Source organism: Elephas maximus, chromosome 2 (genome assembly GCF_024166365.1).
Source record: "Elephas maximus indicus isolate mEleMax1 chromosome 2, mEleMax1 primary haplotype, whole genome shotgun sequence".
NCBI classification, from domain to species: Eukaryota; Metazoa; Chordata; class Mammalia; order Proboscidea; family Elephantidae; genus Elephas; species Elephas maximus.
In genome coordinates this window covers 41,464,784-41,485,073 of record NC_064820.1, presented here as the reverse complement: position 1 = coordinate 41,485,073, position 20,290 = coordinate 41,464,784, and the positions used below count along the sequence as shown (strand labels likewise).

The 20,290-nt window shown below is 38.3% G+C and overlaps 1 protein-coding gene across 2 annotated transcripts in view; it reads left to right on the top strand.

Moving 5' to 3' along the window:
• Positions 1 to 20,290, top strand: part of RANBP3L (RAN binding protein 3 like) — an 82,054-nt gene that overhangs the window by 27,873 nt on the left and 33,891 nt on the right. For both annotated transcript variants that reach the window (XM_049862458.1, XM_049862450.1), the window contains exons 3-6: positions 15,181 to 15,239; positions 16,779 to 16,818; positions 18,236 to 18,310; positions 20,217 to 20,288. In XM_049862458.1, the coding sequence (XP_049718415.1) occupies positions 15,181 to 15,239; positions 16,779 to 16,818; positions 18,236 to 18,310; positions 20,217 to 20,288 (246 nt within the window). The remainder of the gene's footprint in view (positions 1 to 15,180; positions 15,240 to 16,778; positions 16,819 to 18,235; positions 18,311 to 20,216; positions 20,289 to 20,290) is intronic.

Genomic DNA, 20,290 nt, shown 5'->3' with positions numbered 1-20,290 from the left:
TGCTGCTGCTATGGAGGGCACACTTTGAGAACCACTGTGTTGGAGGAACAGTCGGACACCAATGTGGCTGAGTTAGCATAAATGAGTGTTAGAACATTAGTTAAGAGATGGGAAGGCGAGAAAGAAGGGGGATTGTGTAATGTCTTATAAGTCATGGTAAGTCCTTTGGCTTTTACTGTGAGTAAAGTGGGTAATGTTACAAACCAACCTGACCATGCACAATTATAGATCCATTTTGGGATGTAGTTTTAGCCACCAAAACATTAGAGATAGGGTAAAAGTAAGCTATTCCTCTACAACCTCACAGCCCTGGTGACACAGTGGCTAAGAGTTATGGCCGCTAATGAAAGATCGGCAGTTCGAATCCACCAGCCGCTCCTTGGAAACCCTATGGGGCAGTTCTGCTCCTGATCGCCAGGTTAAAAGGAAACTAGATCTTAGGACAAATTCATTCATGCAGACATATATTTATTAAATAAACATTTATTAGCAAGCAAGCATAAACCAGTTCATATGATGTTCCAAGCTCTCTGTTCTTTAGGTAACCTGATCACATCTTGCATAAAATCCTCCCTCAGACACAACGACATTTCAACGGCAGTATTCTGTATAGTCAACCAGTAACTAGGAACTCTCCTGCCTACTAATGGAAGCTAAAGAAAATAGGAACAAGTCGACAAGAGCCAAAGTACAACCTCGAGTATATCCCACTTAAATTTAGAGACCATCTCAAGGATAGATTTGGTGCATTGAACACTAAGGACCAAAGATCAGACAAGTTGTGGAATGACATCAAGCATATCATACATTTAAAAGAAAGGGGTCATTAAAAAGACAGGTAAGAAAGAAAAGACCAAAATAAATGTCAGAAGACTCTGAAACTTCATCTAAAATGTCAATTAGCTAAAGCGAAAGGAAGAAATGATGAACTAAAAGAGCTGAACAGAAGATTTCAAAGGGTGACTCAAGAAGACAAAATAAAGCATAATAATGACATGTGCAAAGACCTGGAGATGGAAAACCAAAAGGGAAGAACACACTCTGCATTTCTCAAGCTGAAAGAACTGAAGAAAAAATTCAAGCCTTGAGTTGCAATACTGAAGGGTTCTATGGGGAAAATATTAAACGATGCAGGAAGCATCAAAAGATGATGGAAGGAATACACAGAGTTGCTACACCAAAAAGAATTGGTCGACATTCAACCATTTCGAGAGGTACTGTATGAGCAGGAACCAATGGTACTGGAGGAAGAAGTCCAAGCTGCACTGAAGGCATAGGCGAAAAACAAGTTTCCAGGAATTGACAGAATACCAGCTGAAATGTTTCAACAAATGGTTGCAGCGCTGGAAGTACTCTCTTGTCTATGCCAAGAAATTTGGAAGACAGCTACCTGGCCAGCTGACTGGAAGAGATCCATATTTATGTCTATTCCCAAGAAACGTGATCCAACCTAATGTGGAAATTATTGAGCAATATCATTAATATCACATGCTAGTAAAATTTTGCTGAAGATCATTCAAAAGTAGCTGCAGCAGTATATCGACAGGCAACTGCCAGAAATTCAAGCCAGATTCAGAAGAAGACACGGAACAAGGGACATCATTGCTGATGCTAGATGGATGGTGGCTGAAAGCAGAGAATACCAGAAAGATGTTTACCTGTGTTTTATTGACTATGCAAAGACACTTGACTGTGTGGACCATAACAAATTATGGATAACATTGTGAAGAATGGGAACTCCAGAGCACTCAATTGTGCTCATGAGGAATCTGTACATAGGTTAAGAGGCAGTCGTTCGAACAGAACAAGGGGATATAGTGTGGTTTAAAGTCAGAAAAGATGTGTGTCGGGGTTGAATACTTTCACCACACTTATTCAATCTATATGCTGAGCAAATAATCTGAGAAGCTGGACTCTGTAAAGAATGGAGCATCAGGATTGGAGGGAGACCCCCTGACAACCTGTATTATGCAGATAACACAACTTTGCTTGCTGAAAGTGAAGAGGACTTGAAATACTTGCTGATGAAAATCAAAGATGACAGCCTTCAGTATGGATTACGCCTCAACATAAAGAAAACAAAAATCCTCACAACTGGACCAATAAGCAACATCATGATAAATGGAGAAAATATTGAAGTTGTCAAGGATTTCATTTTACTTGGATCCACAATCAACACCCATGGACTCGGCAGTCAAGAAATCAAAAGATGCATTGCATTGGGTAAATCTGCTGAAAAAGACCTCTTTAAAGTGTTAAAAAACAAAAATGTCACTTTAAGGACTGTGGTGTGCCTGACCCAACCCGTGGTGTTTTAAATTGTCTCATATGCATGTGAAAGCTGGACGATGAATAAGGAAAACCACAGAAGAATTGATGCCTTTGAATTATGGTGTTGGAGAAGAATATTGAATATACCATGGACTGCCAAAAGAACAAATCTGTCTTGGAAGAAGTACTGCTAGAGTGCTCCTTAGAAGCAAGGATGGCGAGACTGTATCTGAGATAATTTGGACATGTTTTCAGGAGGGATCAGTCCTTAGAGAAGGACATGATGCTTGGTAAAGCAGAGGGTCAGCGAAAAAGAGGAAACAGTCAATGAGATGAATTGACACAGTGGCTGCAACAATGGGCTTAAGCATAGCAACAATTGTGAGGATGGTACAGGACTGGGCGGTGTTTCATTCTGTTGTATATAGGTCACTATAAGTCAGAATGGAACCAATAGCACCTAACAACAATAACAACAGCAGTAATGGAAACTGGACCCTTTGGTATCAAGTATCTGGCACCATACCTAAAGGCACAGGCTATAGGCTTTGCCAGATTCTTCTGTCTGGTTAATGTAAGATAGGAGGTATCCCTGAAGTATTTTGGGCAATAAAAGAGTCTTGAATGCCACTAATTTCGCCAATGAAAATTTATTTCTGGCATTTATTGCTGATGAAGATCAAAGACCACAGCCTTCAGTATGGATTATACCTCAACATAAAGAAAAAAAAAATCCTCACAACTGGACCAACAACCTCTGATATTGATTGAGATGGAAAGCTGAAGAGCTTTTAATGAGAGGCCACTGAGTTGTGATGTTCCTGATTAGTATGCTAGTGAATATTGAATATACCATGGCCTGCCAGAAGAGTGAATAAATCTGTCTTGGAAGAAGTACTACCAAAATGCTCTTTAGAAGCAACGGTAACAAGACTTTGTCTCACATACTTTGGACATGTTATCAGGAGGGACCAGTCTCTGGAGAAGGACATCATGCTTGGTAAAAAGAGGGTCATAGAAAAAGAAGACCTTCAACGAGATGGGTAGACATAGTGGCTGTAACGATGGGCTCAAACATAGCAACGATTGTGAGGATGGCACAGGACCAGGCTGTTGTACATATGTTCTGTTGTACATCACTATGAGTTGGAACCAATTAGACAGCACCTAACAACAGCAACATACTGGTGACCACCCCTGGGGTGCAAATTCCGCATTAGGGCAATGAACACTTGTAAAATAGTATTATGTAATCTAACATTCACATCCAAATGCTGCTGCTTTTGCTGGTGTTTCTAAAGCCAATTACATCTATCATAACAGGAAGGAATGCTTCCCACATTTTTTTTACAAGAAGGCATACACAAAAAATGATAAAAATGCATACAACACATTGGGGTAAACAGGAGGCTGATCCTGCGGGATGAAGGACTAAGATCTTGGCACACATGCAGCCCACACTCAGTGTGCTCTGTACACAAGTTAGTAAGCTCTGGCGACAACATACATTTAACCCTGACAGATCTCCCATGCTATGGAAGGCCATCTATTGAGGATGCTCTTAAAAACTTAGATGGAAAGTTCCACTAAGGGGCCTAGAAGATCCCTTTCAAAACTGCGATTCTATGATTTGTTCATATTACTTCATTCAAGTTGATGTTGTCTCCTGAACTGTGTTATACAAGGTCTTTGGGAATGGAAAACTGTTACACTCTGGACCACACCAGAGTGCTAACATGTCACTTATAAACTAATCACATTTATGGAGTGTTTGTCATATGCCAAACACTGTTTGAAGCACTTTTCATGTATTAGCTCACTTCGTTATGAAAGCCCCATGAGATAGGTATCGCCAAGACCTCATAGCTGGGGAGGTGGAACCAAGATTTGGACCCAAGAACTGTGACTCTTGAGCCTGTGTTTTAACCTTGCTCACTGCCTCTTACACTGGCACGAAATAGATGTTCAGCTGTGTACTTGTGAAGGACCTGAGTGATGGCCCTTGAACTCAATTTGTGGTTCAGTTGTTTAAAATGTGGTGTTATTGAAGTCACAAGTTAATTTCTATACGAATTACTTAACCGCATCCAGGTGTTCCCCAAAAGGGTGTATATGAATCTAAAAGAAACAGGTGAGAAAATGGAGATATATCAGTGCAAACCCATCGCCCAGAGCAAGCGGCTTGCTGGCTATGTCAACAGTTTGTATTTAGCTTAATCTATAAATAAACCACACAGCCCTTATCTTGTACACTGCGTGAAACGTGAAAGATAGCAGTGCACCATTTCTGGAACTGTGCTGATATGGTCTTGGAGAGATGGTTTGGGTTTTAGATAAGGAAAACAAGCAGTATGCCAACACACCAAAAGGGGATAAATAATAGTCATTATTACAGTTCACTTTGTTATTTAAACAGGGGGCTCCATTTAAAATACTGGCTCAACTATTACATTAAATCATTAATTTACTTGAATTTTTAATCAACAGTTAGACAAAGTAAGTTTCACAAATGAGCTGCTTTTTCATGGAGTATGTTAGCAAGTCTATCATAATATAAAGCTCAGTAAACATGTCCATTCAGTATTTCTTCTGCCCAAAAAATCATATACCTCACCCCCTGTGGATGGCAATAAACAAGCAAAAAGTCATAGGAATAAGATCTAGACTTGTAACCAGGGATGACAGTCTGCGGTTATCTTTTGACACTAACTAAAGCAACATTAAAAGAACATAAAACATGCTTCTGTGAGTTGAGCCAGAAGGAGGAGAGGGGTTAAAATTGGAACTGAGGAGAAGGGACCTGACCTACATACCCAAACTGGAGGGATAGAGAAGAGGCTATAAATGTGGTCTCTATTATCATGGCAGGATGGGCTTCAGGTCCTAAAAGAACCCAGTGTTACTGAGATATAAATTCCTCATCTCAGCAGATTCAGAGAAACTTTCAAAATTCCAGCAAGTACAGCTCAATAACTTCATCGTCCCTCTGGAGTAGAGCTCCATCTAAACTAAAAAAAACAAATTTCAGATCTGTGAAATGAATAGTGTAAATACTCAATATCAAGTCCTTTCTTGTTCTAGTAAAAGGAGATAATTCACAAAAAGGAGAAATTTTTCCATTGAGATAGATAAGAGTAAATTAAGGAAAAAGGCTGTGAATATTGCTAGTGGAACATTTTGGTCTGGAGTTGGCTGTCTTCAACTTTAGTTGTCTAAAGAGAGGTGAATTTGCAGGTTAAAGGGTTTTGTGTGTGTTAAGTTTTATATAGCTGATCATAGGTAAGACACATATCAGTGTTACAGGTTATGAGGTTTGTTTAACAAGACCAACTTTGTTATAAGAAACTTTGTTCTCAAATATGAATTAAAGTTTTGGTGTTTGTCATCATTTTTTCTTTTTGAAAACTTAGTGAGCTAAAATTAATCAGGGAGTGATTGTTTTGATAGTGAGGTGAAGCAATACAGGTTTAGAGGGACTTGTACAAAACAACCCTATCTGAAAATTTAAAGATGAGAAAAAAAATAAAGATATAGGAACAAAATCTTCAAAAACACCATAATAATTGTGCCAAACTTCTATCTTTACGAACACTTCTCACATTTTAAGCCTTAAACTCACTATATTGCCATTGTCTATTACTTTGCTCATAGCAAGCAATCAATGTTTACTAAAGCAATTAATACTTATTTTCCTGAACATTTTACTTAAGTGATTAATATTCAGAAATCCTACAATGTTAAAGCTTCAAAGAACACTTAGTCTAACTAATTTTACATGTTAAAAAATTGAAATCAGAGGACAGAAGTGACCTGCTCAAAGTTAGTGGTTAGTGCAAAGAGCTGGGATTACACATTTATCTACATCATTATTTCCATAAGAACTATATAAGGGCCATCATAATTAAAAAACATACCTAAAAGGGGCAGAAAAAATTAAGAGATAAACTTGAGTTTATCAAATTTAAACTTGAGTTTATCTCTTAAAAAACACTCATGAAAAGAGTATTTACCTGGTATGTGATAATAATAATAATCCCAGCTGGACAATGAACAAGGAAGACTGAAGAAGAATCGACACCTTTGAGTTATGCTGTTGGTGAGGAATGTTGAATATATCATGAACTGCCAAAAGAACAAACAAATCTGTCTTGGGAAAAGTACAGCCAGAATGCCCCTTAGAAGCAAAGATGTTAAGACTTCATCTCACATACTTTGGACGTGTTATCAGGAGGGATCAGTCCCTGGAGAAGGACAACATGCTTGGTAAAGTAGAGGGTCAGTGAAAAAGAGGAAGACTCTCAATGAGACGGACTGACACAGTGGCTGCAACAATGGGCTCAAGCATAACAACAGTTATGAGGATGGCACAGGTCCGCGCAGTGTTTCATTCTGTTATATATAGGGTCACTGTGAATTGGAACTGACTTGACAGCACCTAACAACAACAACACCATAATAATCCTAATATTAAGCATGTAGAGAAACAAATGAGTACATAAGGGAAAGAAGTAGAAATGGGCACAGCGGAGGGAGGGAACTATGTATGGGGTGTAAGGGAGATGAAATCTTGAAGGAAGGAAAAATGGCTAAATTTGGAGGATTGTTTTCAATTTTCCCAGTTATATAAATTTTAAAAGTTAAGGTTTTTCTCTTGTAATTTTCTTTAGCACAATGAACAAAATGTTCCTGGTAAGGTTTACCAATTGCTACCTGGTCTTTCCTTCTCCCAAAGTAGTTCAAATGCAGTGCAATAAGATGTCTCTGCTGAACCATTGGTGCAGATTGTTCCTACTCCATTTCTGTGCCGTGCAGGTTAGCAGGGCAGTTCAGTCCTCGAATGCAAGGTAAAGATGAATAGTGGCCACTTGGAGTGTCTGCATGTTCCCAAGAGGAGAATGAGCCCCAGGCCGTCTGGTCTTGTCAACTCTTTGGTTGGCAGCTTGGCTCCTTTCTTCCTGACTAGGTCTCAAAGAACTTGTTCTCAGTGAAATAACATCCATTTATTCCTGTGGAAGTGGGAAAACAAGGAGGTTTTTTGTTTTTTTTTTGTTTTTTTCTGCTTGCTCAAAGCCTCAGTACAAAGAGGAGTAAGTTTAAGGCAAAGTGTTTTGGAATTGGAATAAGTTGCAACCAAACTTCTCCATTGACTTTGTGTCCTTGGAATCCATGAAGGAATTTAAAAAATTGTGTGCTTCTTTATTGAAGAGGAAGAATTTAGATTTATCTGAATCCAGTACATGAAGCTGTATACCAGCTGTATTGACTTATTGTCTTTGTGAATAGTGATTTAATTCTTATTAATACGATATTTTGTAGCAAAATTGCTTCATTAATTTTAGCAGTAAAGAAAACACTACTGGAGAATTAAAATTAACTTTAAGAAGATACCATTTTAAATGTGTACAATTCTCTGCTCAGTATGTATCTTCACCATGCCATGAAATCTTGACTATATTTCTATTCCCCTTCCCTCAGCAAAATGGAGAGACCCATCTCTAACATATGGAAGCATTTTCACACTCAAGTTATTCTGAGGGGGAAATGTGTGATTTACAAATGTTATCAAATGAAATATGTATTTCCAAATGCTACCAGGTTGACCAAGTAAATCCTAAGACACGTTTTGCATCTCTATTACCCCATAGACATAAATGAGGGCATAGTGTAGAGAAAGAGTAAGCAGCTCTTTCTGGCATTATCAATCCAGATGTTCCACATTCATGGTTCATAAATTTATTCAAGTAATCAATGATTGCAAGCAACCTCATAACAAAAGCACAAAATAGCTTTATTTATAGACAAAATAATTCCTTCAAATTATGAAGAAATGGGTATACTCTGGCAAAAGTTAACATAGTCTCCCAAGTTATTTTTGCCAGTGGCTGAAAATAAATATTGACATGCAGATTTTAAATTGCTAGAATCCCCATGCCATTTGCCTGCAGACATTCTGGAACAACCCTCTTTAGAGTCAGAAAACGAACTGATAAAACGCAAGAATAAGCGAATGTTAGTTAGCACCTTGCAGATGGTGAAACATAAGTATAGGAAGACTCATGCAGTACAGGATCACATCTCAACCAGGTTCGTACAGAACTTTGGAAGCAGGAGAGAGCCACTGTAGTCCACAGTCGATTGCATAACATGCTCAGAAAAGAAGCTGTAAAATAGCCATTTAACTCACAATGAAAGCCTTAACTCACAATGAAAACCAGGAGGCAGCCTTCCTTTTAGGAAAAAGCATGAGATTTGATGTCACATTCTACTTGTTTTAGTCCCAGATCTGCTATGCACTAGCTGTGTGATCTTGGGTACATCCTATAATTTTAAAACCTTAGATCTCGTCCTTAAAAGGGGTTACAGATACTGGATGGACCCCCAAGACTATGGCCCCTGAACACCCTTCCAACTCAGAACTGAAACCACTCCCAAAGTCCATCTTTCAGCCAAAGAGTAGACAGGCCTATAAAACAAACAATAACACACATGAGGAATGTGCTTCTTAGTTCGATCAAGTATAGGAGACCTAATGGGAAACACCAGCCCAAAAGCAAAGATGAGAAGGCAGGAAGGGACAGGAAACCTGGACGAACAGACAAGGGAAACCCGGAGAGTAAAGGAAAAGAGGGAGAGTGCTGACACTTTGGGAGGATTGCAACCAATGTCACAAAAAAAATTTGTGTACACATTTTTGAATGGGAAACTAATTTGTACTGTAAGCTTTCACCTAAAACACAATTAACTAATAATAATGGGACAAAAAAAAGGTTTAATAACATACTCCTTGAGGACTGTATAATGTAAAAAGAGCTGCAGCTTATGAACATTTCTTAAAGATGTCTGACACTCTGCTAAGTGTAAGTAAAATGCATTGCCTTGCTTAATCCTTACAGCAACTCTGTGATGTAGGCCTTCTGATCCTCATTTTATAGATGAGGAAACCCAGCCTCAGAGAGGCAAATGACCTGCCCTAAATCACATGGTTAGTAAATTGAGGAGATGGACTTTAAATCCAGGTCTAATTTTCTCCAGATTTTAGATGTTTAAAACCATGCATTCTAGCTTCTGGTAATCATTCATTGATTCACCTAATATTAATATATTTAAATAGGCTTTATAATTGATCAAGTACAGTGCAAATATAAGTTTCCATGTTATGCCAGTGCATAAAAGAAGCACTGTATGAAATCAATGAGTCCTAACTCTTTAAAATATTACTTCTTTAGTATATATTAAGTTAAATATTTCAAAAGGCAAAAGGGTAAAGATTAGTCATGATATGCTTTCATATGGTAACTACAGTCTTTAAGAAGAAATAGAGAATTAATTCAAAAAGTAATGTCTTGACACTGAAACACTAGTAAAATTTAATGGACTATACTGTGATGTTTACTGTAAAAGATCTGTTGGAAAACAAAGAAGATCCTCCTGAAGTCATTCCAGCCAATGATCATTCCCACATATAAAGTACACGGTACATGATGACCATGTTTTTTGGGACCAATTACAGAACACCTTTAAAAATAAAGTCAGTTTCTTCAGTAATCACTGTATTTGATCGACAGGGTGATTTTGCCTGATGATCTCTACTAACTGAGGTAATTAAAACTCACTGTTTTGCGAATCTGTGCCCTGTTCTATTTATATAGGTATTAGTCGAGTAAATGACTTAAGATATGGGAAGAATTTTTCTTCACTTAAATTATTAATGGTGCAAATCTCAAGGTTCTAAAACACAAATGAAATTAAATCAGTGGCTACAGCCCATTATCACAAATAACTGAATTATAAACTAAGCATCACAGTTTGGAATTCAGGTTGGGGTGAGGGTTTTCAACATAGACATTCAGTGCTAGGAATGAAGTCTAGCATTTTGGTCCTACTTCCAGAAGGGTAGCGAGGTCTATCTATGCTTGACACAACTTCTAATTCTTCTTGCTTCTTGCTCTTATTAGATACTTTTTATCTCTATACCTTGGTTTTTCAAAAGTGGTTTGTGTCTACATCTAGAACAGTGAAAACTAGTGGAAGGAAAAGTCTAGAATCACTGTGTCCCTTGAAGATTATCAGCATGAGAAGCAGATGTGTTCAGAAAATGGGATGGATTAGACAAACTTTAGGTAGTGATGATTATATTCAGTGGGATTGAGAGAAAGTTTTCCTATCTTCTCTAATTTCCTATTCAGAAACAATACTGATTCTAAAAATGAGTGTTCTCTTTAACAGCTTGGCATTGATGAAAAGAGAAATAACTTTCTTTGTTTTGTTCTAATGTTGATTCTTTTCTCTAGTGCTTGCTTCTCGTAAATAAATCTAAACTAAGGAATGCTGGATTTCTTAAAGTTGGAAGTTTATAACTTCATTTCCAATGAAAATTTAAACCAGTTCAAAAATTTCAGAATTTGATTGAAGGAGATGAGGGGTTTCCCACTTTTACTGCATATACTGCTGTATTTCTTACAACTAGTCTTCCAGCTGGGGGACCACCTTTTATTTATAGTACTCAATGTTGGTTATAAGTTCAGGAGGGTTCACCGGGCTGAAATCATTCCAACAGTATCCATTTATCTTGTGTCTCAAGTTGAACTGGTACTTTGTGGGTCAGCTTGGAAACGTTCTGTGTAAACTGCCCCAGTAATGTCTCTATTTACCTCTGGGGTCCTATACCTTCAAGCTAGTGCAAAGGACTTAAAAGAGAACCAAGAGTGCCCCATCACAGTTAATGATGTCACTCTGTGGCCTTAACACTTCCTTCTTTAAAGATGTACTCTATATTTTGGTGAGTAATCTGTTGCTTATTTCATTCCTTTTGAATGCTTCTGGTTCCTTCATGATTTGTACAGATTCCTTTTCCTTTGGGGCCATAACTTGTCCTTCCCCCTTAAGACTGTATTGGAAAGTTTTAATATAGCTATGTTTTTTTGTTTGTTTGGTCTTTTAAAAAAAATCAAGATTATGATTCAGACCCTCTATGTCTTTGGTTCCCGGGGCTTGGTTCCAGAGATTGAGGATGTCTGCTATGATTTATCTTTTCTACAGAAGGTATCATTTTTTACAGTCGAGACTTCAAAAGTTTCAAACTCTTTTTAGAGAATCATAGAACTTTGGTTAAGTGCTATGGCTATTAACCAAAATGTCAGCAGTTCTAGTCCATTAGCTGCTCCTTGAAAACACTTATAGGGCTGTTCTACAGAGTTGCAATGAGTCAGAATCAACTCCACAGCAATGGGTTTGGTTTTTTCTTAGTAAGTCTCCAGGCTAAAGTTTTACTTTGCAGAAATGAATATTTTAATTAACATTTAACAGTCTCAAGCAGTGACATTTTCTAAAGAATTTTGTTTCATGAAAAAAGCAACAATCAAGTCTGATTTCAGACATATATTTAAAATAGAAAACAAACTTTTGCCTCATGGGGAAATTCTTGATTGCTTCAAGCAGTATATTTGAATGACTAATTTCAATATCCTTACTACTGTTTGTTTTTTTTTTTTTAAGTCTTCAGAGTGGCTCTTGACTTTACATTAAATCATAATAGTCATAGTATATGGTTTGAATAGTAATTAGTTTCTCATTAACTGCCAGGTTACTCAGAACTTCCCTCAGGGTTAGTCACTGACCCTGGATACAGTACAAGAGTCTCCACTGACATTTTCCTCAGCTTGATCTCAATTTATAGAAACCTAAAAAAAAAAAAAAATTTTTTTTTTTTATAGGTGCCATTCTCAAACATTAGTGTACTTCTTAAACATTAGTGTGCAGCATGCAAATCACCTGGGGATCTTGTTAAAATGCAGATTCTGATTCAGTAGGACTGGGCTGAGGCCTGAGATTCTGCATTTCTAACAAACTCGCAGCCAGTGCTGCTGGTCTGCGTAGACCTCACTTTGAGGAGCAAGGATCTCCAAGACTACGGGCCACAATTTGAGTTCAGAAACTTCCTGATATTAAAATAAAATAAGAATGGAGAGCAACAAGGAGAAAAGAGAAGATAGAGGTAAGAATTGGGTAAGGCATGAATAAAAAGATCTTTGAGGAAAAATTAAACCTTTCCCATAGAGCTAACATAGAGTAGACTAGGTGACTGCATATAACATGGAACTGGAGAGGAGGAGGGAAGGGAATCTAACTTTTGTTGAGTATCTTCTATGCAACCTGTAGTTTGGTACATTGAGGAAGATAGGTCGATAGATTGACAGGCTGATAAATAAATAGATGTGTATATATATATGGAGATGACAGATACAGATAGCTAGCTATTCTGCTTTCCTCCAAAAAGGTTTGAAGAGGAAGCTGTACTAGTTGATCTCACATGCAAAGCATTGCTTCAATTCTCAAAACAATTCTTTTTAAAAATATATACAGAGAGAAATAGATATGGGTATAGATACAAGTGAAAACCTGAGGCTTGGAGTAATTTTTTCAAAGCTCCAAAATTCATGCTTTGACCAGTCAGAGGGCCAGACACAAGTGAAAGAGCACGAAGCAGACAGGGGCATAAAGGAAAGTATTGGGAACCAGAGTGAGAAGAACTCTGAAAAAGCAGGCAAAAGATGACAACAAAGAACTGCAAACTAAAACAAGATAAATATGAACATTAAACAGTAGGGAAATCCCTTTTTCTACTGTCCCCACCCCTCGACTTCCTAGCTCACACTGTCCTTCAAACTGCCAAATAGACAGATGCCAGTTGCAATTTTGAGAAGTCCACACAGCATTCCAACCTTTTGACCTGCTGGCCATAAATTTGGGGCTGGTTTCCCACCATCTTCAGGATGCCAGCTACAAGCTCAGGAGTCCACATGACACCCTTACTTTCTGACATGTTGCTTCCTGTTGCCTTTTTGAGTTCAATAATTCACTGGAACAACTCACAAAATTCATGGAGAATATACGGTACTTATGACTACAGGTTTATTTATAACCAGAAAGAATACACACAAGGAGACACGTAACGCAAGGTCTGGGAGGGTTCCCTACGTGACGCTTTCATATCTTAAGGGACACTCTACCCTTCCGAGAGCAGAAGTTCTCATCAAACAGGAAGTTCTCTAAGCCTTAGGGCTCCAGGCTTTTATTGATGCACAATGGGTTAAATCATGCCTCCGGCAGCTTGTTGATATCAGCCTCCCAGGTGAGTCTCTTCTGGTCTGTCCAGTCCCTACTCACCAGCACAGATCCTCAGGTGTGACCTGAAAGTCCCAGACCAAGGCACCCCAATTGCTCCAGGGGTTATTTCTCCAGAGCCAAGAACAAAGTCCACCTTACTTGGGACAAAACTAGGTCCTTTACCCCACGTCCACTCAGTATTCTCCTCCCATTTCCCGATCTGCTTTTATCTTGGTAGATCCTTTGAAACCATTTCTCTGAGATGATTAATCTCCCAGAAGCGCTCAACAAAATCTTCCAGTTACCTTCCTAAATGAAATAGGTTTTTTGTCAGAAGCTGCATGCTGGTTAAACACATAAAATAAGGGACAGGGAAAAGACCTTACAACCTACCCAATATTTTGGGAGGAAATGGTACATATTAAAATAAGGGGAGAAGCCAGCATAACTGGACTAAACCAAAAGCTAAGAAGTGTCCTGAATATAACCAAACACTTTGAAGGACAGAGTAGCTGGGGGGGGGGGGGGGGTCTGGGGACCATGGTTTCAGGGGACATCTAAGTCAATTGCCATAACAAAGTGTATTAAGAAAACATTCTGCATCCCAGTTTGGTGAGGGGCATCTGGTGTCTTAAAAGCGAGCAAGCAGTGATCTAAGATGCATCAATTGGTCTTAACCCACCTGGAGCAAAGGAGAATGAAGAACACCAAAGACACAAGGAAAATAAGAGCCCAAGAGACAGAAAGGGCCACATAAACCAGAGACTTCATGGTGTGAGATTGGAAGAACTGGATGGTGCCTGGCTACCACCAATGACTGCCCTGACAGAGAACACAACAGAGAATCCCTGATGGAGCAGGAGAAAAGCGAGATGCAAATCTCAAATTCTAGTAAAAAGACCAGACTTAATGATCAGACTGAGACTAGAGGGGACCCCAGAGGACATGGCCTTCAGACTGTCTGTTAGCCCAGCTAAAACCATTTCCGAAGTCAACTCTTCAGACAAAGATTAGACTGGACTATAAAACAGAAAATGATACTGACGAGGAGTGTGCTTCTTAGCTCAAGTAGACACGTGAGACTATGTGGGCAGCTTCTGTCCGGAGGCGAGATGAGAAGGCAAAGGGAGACAGAGCTGGATGAATGGACACGGGAAGTACAGGGTAGAGAGGAGGAGTGTGCTGTCACATTACAGGGAGAGCAACTAGGGTCACATAACAATGTGTGTGAAAGTTTTTGTATGAGAAACTGACTTGAATTGTAAACTTTCACTTAAAGCACAGTTAAAAAAAAGAGAAAAAAAAAGGGGGAAAGAGGTTTATATTTACTGTTAACACTGATGACTATAGCACTTTGGAATCCTAAAAAATAACAAAACAAAACAAAGGTATTACATATGTGCATGAAGTTTGAGCTGAATTCTTTCTGGAATGTTGAATGAGTGTTTTGAGTAAAAGTGAAGGACAAGAACTTAAAATGCCTATAGAAAGAGTTTAGATGGTGTCATGTTTCCCAGTAACACAAATCCTACCAATCGGTGGCTTTAAAGCACACAACTAAATTGCTCACAGTTCTGGAGGCCAAAAGTCCAAATCAGGTGCCTGTTACTTGTGTAAAATATGGTACATGTTTCTGTAATTAACTGTTAAAATTATGGAATTTATAGTAACCAAGTAAGATAGCTAAGATTTTATCCAAAGGCAGGGAAACACACAAAACAAAAATATATTCAAGTATTTTCAGTTGGTGTTAGAAATGTCAGAGTGTACTTTGATTTCTTGTCTGTTCTTTTTCTTTTACAGAAAAAACCGTCATTGCTCAGCCAATATTTGTTTTTGAAAAGAGAGAACCAGCTTTTAAGGTAAGATCGCACTGCCTTTCCTTGTGTTTGTCTTTACTGTTACCTGATTAGGGTCCGTGCCCTGGACCAGTCGAGCCAATGAAAAATACTCCAAGTCCGAAAGAGTGCGAAAGTTTATAAAGGAGATGTATACATCACCAGGGACCCGGCAGCAACACAGGCTGTCTCTATGGGGTCCCAAAGAGCAATTTTACATCAGAGCTTATATAGAATCTTACAAGCGTTACAAGTGTCTTTGTAGTCCCTGCCAGACATTTCTTAATCAGGCTAATGATATTTATATCAGATACCTGGGCTCTGATTTTCCTGTGGGGGTTATAGGCCACAGGTGGTCGGGTGTAACGAAAGGTTATTCGCATCAGTTTAAAACAAAGAACAAAGTCATTAACATTTGGCCAAAACAAAGTCATTAACAGAGGTATGCAAAAGAGGAGGCAGGCAGAGCAAGAAGAACTTACAGGTTCATCATGGCATTAGTTTTGTCAAGCGCTCAGTCACCCATTTCGAAAAAGGAGAAAAAAAGGGGTGACATTTACTTTAACAAAGAAAATTGTATTTCAAGTAGCTAACTGTACTAAAAGATGCCATTACTGCATACGTGTATGTTCTTGTTTACCACATAGCAGAGCGGTGCCTCCAGAAGGATTCAGAGACAACAGTCAGACTGGCATGGGAAGTCAGGAGCCTTGTCTGGAAGCCACGGAGAATATGTTGTTTTTACTAAAATTACATGTTTATATGGGGTGATTTGGAAAGAGGACGACTTGAAAGAGATTAGAAGGGCTGAAGCTCCTCATGGATCCTGCTACTGACCTAGCATAAAACTGGGTGTAAAGTAAAAGTTCCCAACTGAGATGTTTGATTTAAAAGGGGTCTTAAGGACCCTATCTGCTTTTTCAGAATCAGTAAAATCATCTACTTTGAAAGACACACAATAAGATTAGTAGCATTCTCGCTTTAGCTTAACTATTATTTCTTTGTTAATCATTCTTATTTATACAATTAATTCACTCTAACCCACCACTACCCACTGCCATCGAGTCGATTCCAACTCAGCAACCCTATAGGACAGGGTAGAACTGCCCCATAGAGTTTCCAAGGAGCACCTGGTTGATTTGAACTGCTGACCTGTTGGTTAGCAGCTGTAGCACTTAACCACTACGCCACCAGGGTTTCCTAATTCACTCTAGAAAAGAAACTCAACATTCAAACCCTAGATTTCTCAACCTAGGGTTTGAATCATCTCCAAGCTCTTGCTAAAAAAGCAGATTCCCTTCAGCAGCCTGAGAGTCCTTCCCTCAAAATTTGCATTTTAAACCAGCTCTTCTCACAAGGATTCTCTAATCACTGAAATATAATACCACGATAGTAGACTTGGCTTTTTCTTGAATCACCTGCCTGATTGAATAAAGGTGAGTTGCTTTGTCCAGGCTGGGCTGAATAGACCTGGCTTCTGAGAATTCTGTTACAAAGCGACAGGAAAGAAATCTGATGTCAAAACAGCAGTGGGCTCTTACTGGCAGTTTTGTTTCCTTTCAGAGACCTGCAGAAGACACCCTGTACAAAGCAGCAGAGCATGGTAATGATTTACATCCTGTATGTCAAAATCAATCTTTATAGAAGAAAATATGCAACACAAGCATTTTGGTATGTGCACACAGACGCTGTGAAACCAACACTTAATGGTTTTCCTTGTTTTTAAACATGCAAGTAGGCTGGCTTTTATTTTGGAAGATGTCATGCCAGGTACCTGAGAACACGGATGTTAACACTAAAATTCCGTGATTCTGCACTGCCTGACCCTCAGGCAACCCACCAAAAATCTTCTCCTTAGAAACTCAGAATTAATATGCAATTTCCTGCTGAATCTCCTCCTTTTTAATTGTTTCATACTACATACTATGATATGCCTATTGGTTTATAGTCACCAAGACGTTAATCCCAATGTTTAAAATTTATGCATCGGTAGTTAATATGTTATCAAGTGATTTTCTCGGTAGACAAAAGGAAACTCTATATATCCTTCCATATCATGGGAAAAGGATAGTGTGTCATTGTAAGCAGTTTTGCCCTACATGTTGAATTTCTTGTAGAACTTAATGGTTTTTCAAGAAAGTGTGTACTATCTTCGTCTTTTACTATCTCTACTACAGATTCTCAGTCCCAAGGAGGTAGGTGTAGTCTTAACTGTTGACTGATCAGTGCTAATGTTTACTGTGAGCGTGAAATTACTAAGAAACTTTTCAAAAGGGAAATATTTAAAGGCTACCCATTGGATTGTTTTTTATAATATATTGTTATGTGCAAATGGCAGGCTATAAAATGGACTGTACAGTGAGTGACTTTAAAATTTCAATTTATCAGTTTCAAAAAAAAGACTAGATGGCCATAGATCAAGATATTAATAGTGGTAATCTTAGGTAATGAGATTACAAGTAATCTCCCCCCACCCCTTGTATTTTGCTGTGTTTTCCAAGATTCTGCATTGAGCATGTATACACTCTGTAATTAGGGGGAAATGATATTTTTAAAGTCAACATCTGCTTAAATAAATGGATGCCTGCCCTTTAAAATGACGAGTTATTCTAAGAACTTTATCACACATCATATTCTGAGTAAATCAGTAACTTAGCTTGCCTCTCTTCTACCCCCAAAGCACTCTGGTGATTATTTTTATGATAGGTCATATTGCCCTTTGCCTTGTAATATAGCTGTTGATGTATATGTCTGTCTCCTCCACTGTAAGTTTCTTGAGGTCATCTTTATTCCTGATACAGTGTCTTGCACATGTGAGTACTCGTGAAATACTGAATTAAATGGGAATGAATTTATAATTCTAACTAGAGGCATACTGCATTTTTTCCACTGATAAAAATAAACCAAAATTTTTTATAACTCAGTGATATAGAAAATTTTATAAAACAGCAAAAATCCAAATCAAAACAAACAAAAAAAACCCACTTCCCTATTGACTTTGGTTTTCAATCTGCTTTCAGAGTCACCCTTGTCCCACAAGAGAATGAGATCAGCATCCTTCGCTGACCACCCCACCTTCCCCCCTTCTGGGCCAGGTAATAAAGAGCTTCTAGAACCCCAAGCCTGACACTCTGACTTTTCAAGATCCATTCTCATTTATGATGAATTTTCATTCTCAGCTACCAGAAAATGCTGACATTTTAGTGACAAATCAAATAGAGGCTTCACAAGTATTCATGGAATAATACTTTATGAATTCTAACCCCCCAAATCCAGATAGTATGCATGTTTTATTTGGGTAGAAAGCTTGAACATGGTGATGTTTTCTAGGACTTCATATTTATGATTTTATTTTATACAGTATAGCCCTAGAAAAGAAGCAACAATTGTTTAAATTCTTATTCTAAAGTTTGTTTTGAGTTCCTATCCTAAAGTTTAAAACATGATTCCATTTGAACTTTTCACTAATTAAAACATTACTTCTTTTTATTTGAAATTTTTAAGGCTTTGCTAAGTAAAATTATTTTTATCATAATAAAATATTTGCAATGGTTGGAACTTTCTCCACATTTAAATTATGATTTGTATTCTTGTGTGTTTTTGTTTCTGATGAACCTTTCCTTAATAATATACACCACACAGGTTGGTCTTACCACTAGTAAATAAAAAACACAAACTATTCACTTCCTTTTAACTCACCCCCTTCTACCCAAAACTACATTAATTTCTAAACTAACAAATCTATATTCTTATTAACAATTCCAAGCGTGACTGAGTAATAGTGTGCCAAGCTCCTTTCAGACAGAGAAAAGCCACCCTCCTGCTCAACACAAGTTACAGACACTAAGAGGGATAGGGGTCCTAATCCAGAGGCCAAGGCGGTCTGTCTTACTGCATTTGTGCATAAAGCAAGGGGATGGCTTTAACTCCAATTCGTTTTAATTTTCAAGAATCAGATTCCCCCTGCAAAGGGAAAAAAAAAAAAAAAAAAAACCGGGAAAGAACAAATAAGGGAACATTGATATCAGTAAGCACTAGTCCAATCCATGTTATGCAGAATATTGGTGGTGCTGGAGAGGAGAAAAATAGTACAACTTGGTATGGCCCATTCACTGTTGGCTTTTGATAGTAACGATAAAAACCATTTGTTAGAGAAGCAATTATACCTCAATATTTACGAATGTATTATACTTTGAAGAAGGAATTCGTCTTTTCTCATTTCTATTAACCAATGCCCAAACCAGAAAACCAAACCCATTGCTGTCCAGTCGATTCCGACTCATAGCAACCCTACAGGACAGAGTATAAACTGCCCCATAAGGTTTGCAAGGCTGCCTTTTATGGAAGCAAGTGGCAGCCGTCTGCGACGTTCAGTGGAGCAGCTAGTGGGTTCGAACCGCCCACCTTTCCTTTAGCAGCCGAGTACTTAAACACTGCACCACCCAGGCTTCTTAATCAAAAACCCAAAGGTAGCTATTTCTGCAATTTGCAATCTAAAGGCAATCCCTTTGAAATATATAGAAATCCTATACTTTCAGCCACCACCACAGTCATATCCCACCCACACATGTCATAGAAAAATAACCTTGCATAACCCTCGTCTTCAGGTATACTTATGAAGGCGGAGGCGGGGGCAGAATTTGTTAAATTTCATAGCATTCTACAGGAAACACAGAGGGTTCATTATCAGTTCGTGTTCATAATCCGTAGAATTTCTTTCGGTACATTATTTCATGACTCTAAAGCCTACTGAATTTTCTGTTAGCGATCTAATGTCACTTGTGAGAACTATGGAGCAAAACTCCTGCGGTAATCACGCATTTTTAGCAGAGCCACGTGAGTCAGAATTGACAGCAAGGGTTTTTGGTTTTAGCAGCTGTAATGCTCACTGCTAGTTCCAACAGCGACACCTACTGGTGAGCTCATACAAGACAGTCAAACCCCATACAGAAACTGACACTCTAATGGGTGTAAAATTGTTTAAACGTTTTTTTCTTACAGTGAATAAAAACAATGTTTTTATGTCACCAACTCTTGTGCAAAAGAAGGTCGATATGAACAATACAAAAGGAGGT